Here is a 10,526-nt window from a genome sequence, read left to right as displayed (position 1 = left end):
TGCGCTGGGTCATGTGACGGGCGGCAGCGCCAAGATGGCGGCGTCCTGCCAGGTAGGTGAGCGCCGCGGGGAGCGGGCGGCAGCGGGAAGGCCGCGGCCGCTTGGAGGGCCGTAGGCAGCGCCTCCCGTCGGGGCCTGTCGGGGTCTGGGGGACCGCGGAGGGCTGCGGGGAAGGTTCCCAGCCCGGAGCAGCCGGGCCCCTGCCGCGGGCTGTCCAAAGCCCCGTCGAAGCCCGGCCCTGAGCGCTGCCAGCTTGGGGTATCCACAGCTCCCAGGGCCTCGCCCCCCTCATTACTAACGGTTTCTTCCTAGTATCTAACCGAAATGTGCCGTGCCTCAGTTTAAAGCCGTTAGCCAATGGCCCAGCAGTGCACTCTCCGCTCAGGAGTCCCTCCCCTCTGTCCTGCCCCGTAGGCACCGGCACGGGTACCTGGCGGGCAGCAGAAAGTAGCGCAGCAGTGAAATACCTCGTGTTGCAAATCGGCGCTGGAACAATAGATCTGCAGCACAGGTGGTGAAATTGCTCCTTGTCCTGCAGCCCAGCTGGCAGCTTGCTGCAGTGAAGCCGTCTGGGAATGGTTGTGGCTTGTTTGCTTCATATTTCAAGTCAAAGACATAATGTAAAGTATTTCTGTTGCAATATCTGAATACCCACGTGCTGAGCAGTTGGTTGCTGGCAGCACAGCTTGGATTCTCAACTGAGGATAACGGTTTTGGCTGATCCCTTCTTATCTCCAATGATGGGCATTAAGAGTTGGCATATAACAGCAGTCTAATTGGAGCTTATGAATGAAACATCTGCAAGCAAGCTTCAGTTTTTCAGGTTTTCTAATAGTTGCTTTCATTGTTTGTTTTTAATAGGAATCACAGTAGCGTGAAAGAATTCCTTCTAGTGGACAACTACTGAGAAGATCAGGACCCATAAGAAAGATCTTGAAAGCCAAAGCCACGCTGGACTGGAACCATGTTAAACAAACCAGTGCTGGTGGAATCCCTGATCGTCTTCAGCATCGTTCTGTGCGTGCATGCAGTGGTGTGGGACCGCTACTCCTGGTGTGCTGTAGCTCTTGCCATCCAGGCTTTCTATGTCCAGTTTAAATGGGACCGCCTGCTGCAGCAGGGGGGGGCTGTGTTCCAGTTCCGCACCACAGCGAACAGTGGGCTCCTGCCTGCCAGCATGGTCATCCCCTTGCTGGGGATAGCAATGAAGGAGAGGTGCAAGGCTGCTGGTATCGTGTACTTTGAACGCTTTGGCATAGTTGTAGCTTCCACTGGCATGTTGGTTGCTCTATTTTTGTCTGTAATTGCTGTTGGCATCACAAAACCTGTGCCCACCAACACCTGCATACTCAGTGGTGTTGCTGGCAGTATAATTATCTATACCATGAAGCACTCTTTGACTGTTTCAGAAGTGATAGAGGTCCTAGAAGTGCTGCTAATTTTTGTCTACCTCAGTATGATCTTGCTCTACCTGCTGCCTCGGTGTTTTACTCCTGGAGAAGCATTGCTAGTTCTCGGAGGTATAAGTTTTGTTCTCAATCAGCTCATTAAACGCTCACTGAATGTAATCGAGGGCAGAGGTGAACCCATAGACTTCTTCCTTCTGGTGGCAGTTATTGGAGTTGTTATCCTTGGGCTTTTTTTCACTGTTCTCTTCATTTTCATGGATTCGGGTACGTGGATCTCCTCCATGTTTTTCCACATGATGACAGCAGTGCTAGGCTTAGGGGTCATCATGCCTTGGCTTTACCGACTGATCCGGAGGAACCCTTTGTTTTGGCTGCTCCAGTTTCTGTTTCAGACACAGACGAGGGTTTACCTTCTCATATATTGGACTTTATTGGCTGCTTCAGCGTGTGGCATAGTTTTCTACCAGAATGCCAAGAGATCGTCCGAATCTAAAAAACACCAGGCCTCAACCATAACCAGGAAGTATTTCCATTTCATTGTTGTAGCAACTTATGTTCCTGGACTAATTTATGACCGCCAGCTTCTCCATGTCGCTGCAGTCCTGTGTCTGGCAGTGTTCATATTCTTAGAGTACATTCGGTACTTCAGGATCAAACCGTTTGGCCAAACTCTTCGCTATTTGCTGTCTCTCTTCTTGGATGAAAGAGACAGTGGGCCTCTAATCTTGACTCACATTTATCTTCTTCTTGGCATGTCCCTCCCAGTGTGGTTGTTCCCCAGATCCTGTGCCCCTAAAGGTGCCTTGTCTGGGGCAGGAGCACTGGTGCCCTATGCTGGGGTGCTTGCAGTAGGGGTAGGAGACACCATGGCCTCTGTTTTTGGCAGTACCATGGGGGAAATCAAATGGCCGGGCACAAAGAAGACCTTTGAAGGGACAATGACAGCAATTTTTGCTCAGATCATTGCTGTGGCTCTTATTCTGATCTTTGACAGCAGCGTGAACCTGAACTCCAGCTATGCCTGGATTCTGGTGTCTGTGAGCTTAGTTTCTCTTTTGGAAGCTTACACAACCCAAATTGATAATTTGCTGTTACCTCTCTACCTCCAGATCATGTTTATGGTTTAAAAGCACTTCCAAGAATAGAGGTTTCTCCGTTTCTAGAGAAAAGCAGCAACAGAATATATGCACATCAATCACAGATGAAAGATGATCCAAACATTGTTTTTCTTTTGTTAAAAACAAATGAAAAAAAGATTATTTAAAATAAAAGTTTTGTTTCAGTCTCTTTTTCTGTAGTTTTTAAAACAGCACCAGTTGATTTTTGTCATTAAAAAAAAAATATCACAGGGGAGATCCTATTAAACCCTTCTGCACTGATAGTCCCTTATTGCCAAGCGCCCATTAGGACAGAACACAGTAAGTGCTTTCTCTGCCCCTTCCATTTCCCCAAGAACTGCCTGAGCTGAAGCTTTGCTTTCCACGATCCTGGTTTGAAGGATGCAGTTACGTTCTGACAATTCATTCTTCACAAAAAGGCACCACGGTACACTTTGGGAATGGTGCAGAGCTACCCCAGACACCTCAGTTCTCCCCTGCAGTCCCGACTGTGTGATAGGAGCACGGGTGGAGCAGAAGTGATGCTCTGTGCCAGCAGATCGGGCCCCAGGAACAAGCCAGGACCCGCAGGGAGGTGGCATTGCCCAACATCCCCCATCTGGGCCCCGCTCCACACCTGAGCCTGCCTTTCCCAGCATGCCAAAATTGTTCAGGGTTTGCTTTGGTTAATAATGCAATCAGCGACAGATACCGTTTGCAGAACACAATTCACACGAGGCTGCGTTTCCTTCACATTGGACTGTAAAACCTGCACATGCAGCCCAGCTTCTTGCTCCTGTTTATCCACGTGAATTAGATGCTTTTGCAAGTTGCAGATAATGGTGCATATAAGCAGAGCGCAGACAATCATTGCTCAGCAGCAGGCACTGTTACAAAAGATTAACTCTAGTAATGGAAAGGTACAGAGAAAGTTGCACTACAACCCACAGCCTTCACCTCTGAAGCTGTAAAACAGCACAAAACTACATTAAGTCACTTTCCCCTCCACCCCCCCTTGCAGCTTTGAAACAAACCATAGGAGAGGTACAGGGGGAGAGCCCAGAAACACCACAGCAGGAACTGAACTCCAGGCTGCTGCTGCTGCCATTCGCCAGCCTCATTCCCACTGTGACAGCCTGAGCTCTGCACCATATTGAACGTATTCTGCACTGCAAAGCAATGCCCAAAAGGGATGAAAACTCTTCTTAGCATAAATTTCATTCTACTATTTCACAAATCAGACGATCAAAGCAACACCAGAGATGGGAAATGTATTTTTGAGAGGAATGAGCCACTAAGAATTGGTGCCTTGCTTCCCTAACAACTGACTTCAACAGAGAACAACCACCAGACTGTTAAGTTCATTCTGCTGTTGTCTCATTTTAACTAGATAAAATGTAGTGCCCATTTAAGTGAGCATTCAAAAAGTAAATTGAAGAAGTGCGGGGTGTGATGCAGGAGCTGGAGTGCCTCCCTCCATCCTGATTTATGCTCCCAAATTGGCTGGATTGAGCTGGTTACATCACTCAGCCACAGAGCTGCTACAAACACAACTCCAGGCTACCTGACTGCTTGAAAGCGATTACACCACATGCATGACAGCACTTCATCCCTACACTCTCCCACTTCTTTGTCCCAATCTACGACCTTCTGTGTACACTGGGAGAGATACCATCTATTGCAATCCCTTAAGAAACTCTACCTGTGCTCTGTTGAGCCTAGCATGCAGGCACGAGCTTGCCCCTGATGCAACTGGAGTTATTTAACGTTCCCAAGGTTTCACTGTGGTTTGGTTTTGTTGGGGTTTGGGCAGCCGTGGTGGTGCACACACCTTAAAGGGGTCATCACAGAGCTGAAGGTTTATGATTTTTTTTATTTAAGTATCATGAGGGGTTTTGTTATTTTCATACTTCCAACATCTTTAACAACACTAACATTTCTAATCAAGCCTAGAGATCAAGCATTCGATTTGCAAGAAATACCCAGAAGAGTCATTAATTAAAACAGTAGACTTCCTGATTCATTTTGCCCACACTAGCATTGTTTCTACTACTATTCAAGCAATAGGACAGAGACCCAAGGCTAAAAGTCAGCCATCTTCACACCACACATTCACCTGCACTGCCAATTAACAGAGCCAAGCACTAAATGAGCTCCTGACTTTAAATACTACAGTTCAGCAACAAGAAATATTTCTCAACCAGCACCATGGTCAAGGTGGAACACCCCTTAATGGCCTATTCTGGAGACAGAAGAAATTTCCTCACCAAAAGGAGCGGGCTACTATCCACAGAGCAGGGCTCATCCTGCAGCAGAAGCTTCTACCTTAGGCAGGCAGATTTGGCTGCATGAAGGGAGCTTGCTCACAGGGGATAATTATATCTGGAGCGTTGATCTAGTGAGCTGCATTTAAAGAGAACACAGACAAGCAATCATGGGAACACCGACGAGCTAGCTGACTCCAGAAGCCAGTTGTGAACATCACGTGTAGAGCGGTGGAAAAGGCAGTTCAGGAGTTGGCTGGAGCCTAAGTGGGAAGGAAGAGCAGAAAAGAAAACTGCAGTCACTACTCCAGTTCTGGGGCATTAAATCAGCAATCAGCACTGCTGCACCCAAAGGGGCGCCTCAACCAGCAGCTCCCACAGCAAGACCTGATGGAGTGAGAATAGAAGCCAGCATTCTGGAAGCCCTCAGTCTGAATGCCAGTTATCCCTGCAGTCATTGGTTCTGTCTTTCAGGCACTCAGCTGTTTTATTTTAAGTTAAATAGAAATCCTGGAAACGGAGATGTCCCTAGGGCACGTGGTTGCATGTTTCGCTAAGTGGAAGAACAGCAAGGATTGCCAAGCATGGCATTTTTCCTTACCTCCCATATGCTTATTGAGCACGACTTCAAGAAGCCTGTAAACGCACCAAGGTACAACTGAAAAGCTTTCATTAAACAACAATCTGTCTAAGAATCACAGCAACCCTACCAGTTCTCCTTGCTCCAGTTGGTGCCTTCGGCCTCCATCACGTGGAAGGTGTACACGTGGCGAGAGAACGCCGAGCTGTTCATTGCGCTCTTATGGACGACCTCTCCGTGGATGACAATGAGCCCACCTGGTTGCAAGAAACACCCAGACTGCTTTATTCCAATCACGAGTGCTAAGTGTAACATAAGGAAAGTACAACTGTTGGAATACAGTTGTATTTCCCTTCCCTGAGGTGCTTCTACCTTTGCTTATGGGCACAGGTATGAACTTGCTGTCATCATAGGCCGGCTCTGACCCTACAAACTCCACGCACGTCGAGGCACCCTGGGCTGCACGCACCATTCTGCGGGTGATCCCACCTGCACATCCACAGAGTAAGCAAGCATCCATCAGGATAAAAATGCCAGCTAATGTATCCCATTCTTTCCTTGGTGATATGGGGATTTCTCAGCATGCAAAGATTTGGGGTTTCCCAGCTGTAGCAGAAAGTGAGAATCAGCTGTGTTCTGCTTCCCCTCCTGGCTCTGTGCATCCCAACACGGCCTGTTAGGAACACAATGCTCAAACACTTATGCAAAACCCCAAACCAACCTGTCATCCATTTCTCCTTCCTAGGAGAGCATGATTTGCTGTCAGAGCACAACCAACTCCAAAGTGCATGAGGGCTGAGTGATTTAAAACATTAAGAGAGCTGTAATTACTGAGTAAATGCTTAGGTGAGCAGCACTGGAAGTCAAATAGTGTGCCCTAGAGGAAGGGAAAGGCAGGAGACTGCAGTAATGATGCTGTGGTGGTTGGGGTGAAAGAGGATGTCAGAATATAGTCAGGAGTTAAGAGGTCATCGGCATAGAGGGAAAAGAGCATCTTTGTCAATGGGATGCAGCTTGGAAAAGAAGCTGTTTTTCAAGTGGGTAAACCCTATAGCCCCGGTTTCAATTTAAAACTAAGCACTGTCAGCCGTGTGTTTTGGTTGTTTTTGGTTTTTTTAAAGCAAATATTGCTGTATTAAGCTCTGCTGGAGGAGCGGCCACAACTTACTGGTGTGGGAGCCGGGAATGAACCACAGGCAGCCGTTCTCCTGCGTGGCGTCCTCCAGTGCAATCCAGAAGCCCAGGACCCGGCCCAGGGGCTCCGTGTGCAGGAACGTGGCGTCCTGGTGTGGTGTCACTGTGATGAACAGCAGTGGGTCAGGGTCTGAGCGTGCCTGGGGCCAGCACTGCGAGGTGGGGGCACTAACAACTAAAGGCCGCCCGGCCCAACTCCCCGCAGCACACAGGGACACACACAGCTCCGTCAGCGCTCACAGCCCCATCCCGGCTCTGATCTCGGGTGTCCGCAGGGATGGGGCACCGCCACCTCTCCGGGCAGCCCTGTGCCTGCTTTACCTGGTCACAATCCTCTCCTGAAGGACTACCTGTGCTGTAATACAGACACACAAAGCTCACCTTCCCCGCCGATGCCGGGTTGCTGCAAGGAGAAGGGAGACACGTGAGGAGGAGTCTCACCAGCTTCCCTCCCGCCATGACAGGGAGGCCCGCGGCCGTACCTTGAAGATGTACATGCTCTGCACAACCACTGGTCTCTCCAGACCCAGTTTTCTCCCCAGTTCCTGGAAAGAAACTTTCCACAGTTCACGTTTGCTGCTTTCTGCACACCACAAAGCGCTATTTTCTGTGGGTATCCTGTCCTTTTATGTTCAAAAACGTTGTACTTAGGAGTCTAGAATACTCAAGCTGACCATCCCATCATTTAGCTTTCTGTCAGACAGCTCTATCGGCTCAGCTTACCTGCACCTTGGAGGAGTGAGTGATCTGCTTGAAGACGGGATCGTGAGCGTGCAAGGCTGAGGGGAAAGACAAGGCTCAGGGTGAGGGTTTCAGTAAGAGAAGGGAGCCCAGGGGCTGGCAGTGATGAGGTGCAGAGAGCACAGCCAAGCAGCCAGGAACTTCCACTCCCCCCCCCCCCAAACCCCACAAGCAGATCATCAGCATCACACCATCCCTGGAGGCGTTCCAGAACCGTGGGGATGTGGCATTGAGGGACGTGGCCAATGGGCATGGCGGGTTGGGGTGGGCTTGGGGATCTGAGAGGGCTTTTCCAACCTTAATGACTGCCTGAGGTGACACAGCCCTCCTGGGTTAGTACGGCCTTCTTCAGAAGAATAAAGAGTAATAAGAGTGAGTGTTGTGATTCAGCATATTGCACAAAATGGATGAAAATGCAAAGCAAAAAGAGATGCATCTCCCCTTCTGCTGATCAGGGCTGCCGTCAAACAAGGGAAGAGAGATCCCATTAAAAAGTCTCACTACAGAGAATCAATCAGAGAGAAGGTGCTGAGACGGCAGGGGACAGAATTGTTTTTAACTTCCCAGAGGAAAAGCCCAACAGAGCCCATCAGAGGCTGCTCTGCACAGCGGTGCTGAGAGAGCTCCGTATTGCATTTCCAGGCTCAGGGACGTTCAATCTGAACAGAGTTCAGGGGAATGAGCTGAATCCTGCTCTTATTTTCCACATATTGTTTGAAGACAAAAGAGACTCAAATCCAAGTTTGGGGCTGGGAAAGAGGTAATAGGGCACAAACTGAAAGCGGAAGGAGTTAAGAAAAGTTGCTGCAATGAGAATGGAGGAAAACAGCTTCACTGTGCAGAGAGCAGGAGGCGGCCTGAGCCACATGCAGTGGGAGCAGCTCGGTGGGAGGTTGCTCAAGCAATCTCTGACCCCAAGAGGTCTGAGGGCTGAAGTCCAAACTTTTGCACGCCAGTAACTCAGTGCTGCGTACAACCAAAGAGCCTCCTGGATGCATCCTTTGGGTTTTGTTTTGCTCTTTACCTTTGTTTCTTTGAAAGGTTTATAGCTGAGAACTTCGGCAGCAGAGAGTGGGGAGCAGCACAGAGAGAACTGCAGAGGCAGTGCAGGAACGATGAAGGAAAAAGTGGACTGATGAGTTGAAATTGAGATCAATTTAATGCAGGAAGGGCTGCAAAGGAAGGGGCTGCGTGAGGTTTGTGGTATTTAGGGCAGAGGTTCCCTGGAAGCACAGTGAGAAGGAGGACAGGGACAAAGGCACTCCTGCTCTCAGGAAGGTTTGGATTTAGGAGACTGAAGACGGTGGGTCTGGAGAAGTCCCAGAGCCTAAGAACTGCCTCCCTTTTGCCCATCCTTCTCAAACAATAAGATGATCAACTGAACGTACCATGGCCAATCTTACTGACAGATTTCTCCTTTGCAATTAGGAAGTTGCCTATGAGACAAAACCAGAATTTAACGTGGTTAGCAAAGCAGGAATGCTTGCAGGGATGGAACCCAGCCCTGCCTCCTTGCGTTGCCTTGAGTGGGTTTGGGGCTCACCTCTCTCATCCAGAACACCCTTCTCAAAGAAGAACCTGATCTTGTCTCCACTGGTGAGGAAATAATCCGAGCTACCCTGTCAGAGAGAAGAGCCTGGTAAAGACAGCATCACCATGAACACACAGCCAAACCTTCAATCAGAGATAACACTCACCTGCATCTTTTTCCCACCAAGCAGCAGCAGAAACAAAGCACAGTCAATAGAAATCATTCCTACAAATACCGACTGCGTTCCTTCAACATTAAACCTCTCGGCACTCCCCAGGACTACAGCCTGGCACACAGGCTACCAACAAATACCAGCAGAAAGCTGCAAAGCCAATGCCTTTCCCCTTCTCTCCCAGGGCTGCATGGGACCAGCCCTGCCCTGCAGGTACCTGTGCCTGGAGCTGCTCCTCTTCCTTGGTGGAGAACTCAGTCCGGCAGTGTGGTGGCACCTCCATCCCATCCAGGATCCTCTGGATGCTGCTCCTCATGCTGTCACACTCCTCAGGGCTGAAGAAGTGCTCCAGGACAAGGAAACCATCCTCACGGAACTGAAAGGGGGACATGGGGTGGCTGCCCTCCTCCTGGGGTATTTCTGACATGTTTCTCTCTCATCCACAAATGACAAAACTGAAGCGCTGCTCTTCTATTTGTAAAGTTCAAGAGGGGTATTGCCAAGAAAGATCAGTCCTTAAACAGGCTCAGATCCCATAGAATTAAGGGGAACACATTTCACCTCCCCACCCAGAAACCAGAGTAGACAGCATTGCTGAGCCCTCATGGTTTAAGGATGTCTTATCGTAGCCACGTGACCAGCAATACTTAAATCACAGATACTGCTAAAACGAACAGAGCACTCATTTCCAGGTTCCAAATAAGAAGATGCCTTTACGAGCCAGAAGAAAAAAAGTGATTTTCTCTAAGGGAGAAATCCGTGGGTGGTTCTCAGGTTTGACTACACAGCGCCCTACGAAATGAAGCAAACTCCGCTGGCACTGCTTCCTTATATAGAACACCATGAGGATTATCCTCAGGGACAGAGCTCAGCCTCACAGTGACAGCTGAGCAGGAATCAGAAGGACACAAGAGAAATTCCCAGAGCAGCTCTGCAGGCACGCAGCCCCCTGCAAGTTTGCACCCACAGCGGGGTTTCCACAGGCTCAGAACGAACGCAATGCACGGAGCTGAGCAGAATACAAAGCGTGTGCAAAGCAGATCTCTGCTGGACCTGAGCGCTGGTTCAGCACGGAGCGCCCGTGCCTTGCAAACAGTGCAAGCGTGTTCCCTGCCTGCTGCTCCCTTACCTTCTGCATCTGGTGTTGGGTGACAGACGCCATCGCTGTCCCACCAGCCCGGCTGTGCACAGCTGTGCCACCTCAGCACGTGACCCTTGGGCAGCATGTGACAAATGCAAGCAGAGCCAGCACAGCTGCCTTCTGCTCTGAGCCCTCCACGGCTGCTGGCTCCCAGCGATGCAGCTCTGCTCCAGCTCTCGGCGCTGCTGTACAGAAGCGTTCTGCTCCGGTTTGTGTTTTGTGATTGCAGTTTGCTGCTTAGCCCCAGGGAGAAACAGCTAGTTTAATAACCCAGATTACAAACTGGTAAGCGCAGTAGTAAATTAAAGAGGTAGATTAAGATTCAGGTAGGATGCAAAGATCTCAAGGGCCACCGAACAGAGCAACAAATGCAGAAGCGGTCACTCAAACTCCTGCA

The 10,526-nt window shown here is 49.6% G+C and overlaps 2 protein-coding genes across 3 annotated transcripts; one reads left to right on the top strand and one right to left on the bottom strand.

Annotated features, from left to right (window-relative positions):
• The first annotated feature begins 6 nt into the window (after nucleotides 1-6).
• Nucleotides 7-2,696, top strand: DOLK (dolichol kinase). 2 transcript variants are annotated; one of them, XM_015279486.4, is made up of 3 exons: nucleotides 23-52; nucleotides 415-511; nucleotides 862-2,696. In XM_015279486.4, exon 3 carries the CDS (start codon nucleotides 965-967, stop codon nucleotides 2,534-2,536), a length of 1,572 nt encoding a protein of 523 aa, XP_015134972.1. In that variant the 5' UTR covers nucleotides 23-52; nucleotides 415-511; nucleotides 862-964; the 3' UTR covers nucleotides 2,537-2,696. The 2 variants fall into 2 exon arrangements, with proteins under 2 accessions (NP_001264588.2, XP_015134972.1); NM_001277659.2 differs by lacking the exon at nucleotides 415-511 and having other exon boundaries at nucleotides 7-52.
• Nucleotides 2,697-3,757: 1,061 nt separating this feature from the next.
• On the bottom strand, nucleotides 3,758-10,191 carry PHYHD1 (phytanoyl-CoA dioxygenase domain containing 1). The gene is made up of 11 exons (XM_004945862.5): nucleotides 10,118-10,191; nucleotides 9,206-9,364; nucleotides 8,829-8,904; nucleotides 8,674-8,721; nucleotides 7,268-7,323; nucleotides 7,027-7,089; nucleotides 6,926-6,947; nucleotides 6,519-6,647; nucleotides 5,723-5,839; nucleotides 5,481-5,607; nucleotides 3,758-5,033 (listed from the first exon to the last, which is right to left on the bottom strand). Exons 1-11 carry the CDS (start codon nucleotides 10,148-10,150, stop codon nucleotides 4,988-4,990), a joined length of 876 nt encoding a protein of 291 aa, XP_004945919.1. The 5' UTR covers nucleotides 10,151-10,191; the 3' UTR covers nucleotides 3,758-4,987.
• Nucleotides 10,192-10,526: the final 335 nt, after the last annotated feature.

This window comes from Gallus gallus, chromosome 17 (genome assembly GCF_016699485.2).
Source record: "Gallus gallus isolate bGalGal1 chromosome 17, bGalGal1.mat.broiler.GRCg7b, whole genome shotgun sequence".
NCBI lineage: Eukaryota > Metazoa > Chordata > Aves > Galliformes > Phasianidae > Gallus > Gallus gallus.
This window is presented reverse-complemented; position numbering and strand designations above follow the sequence as displayed.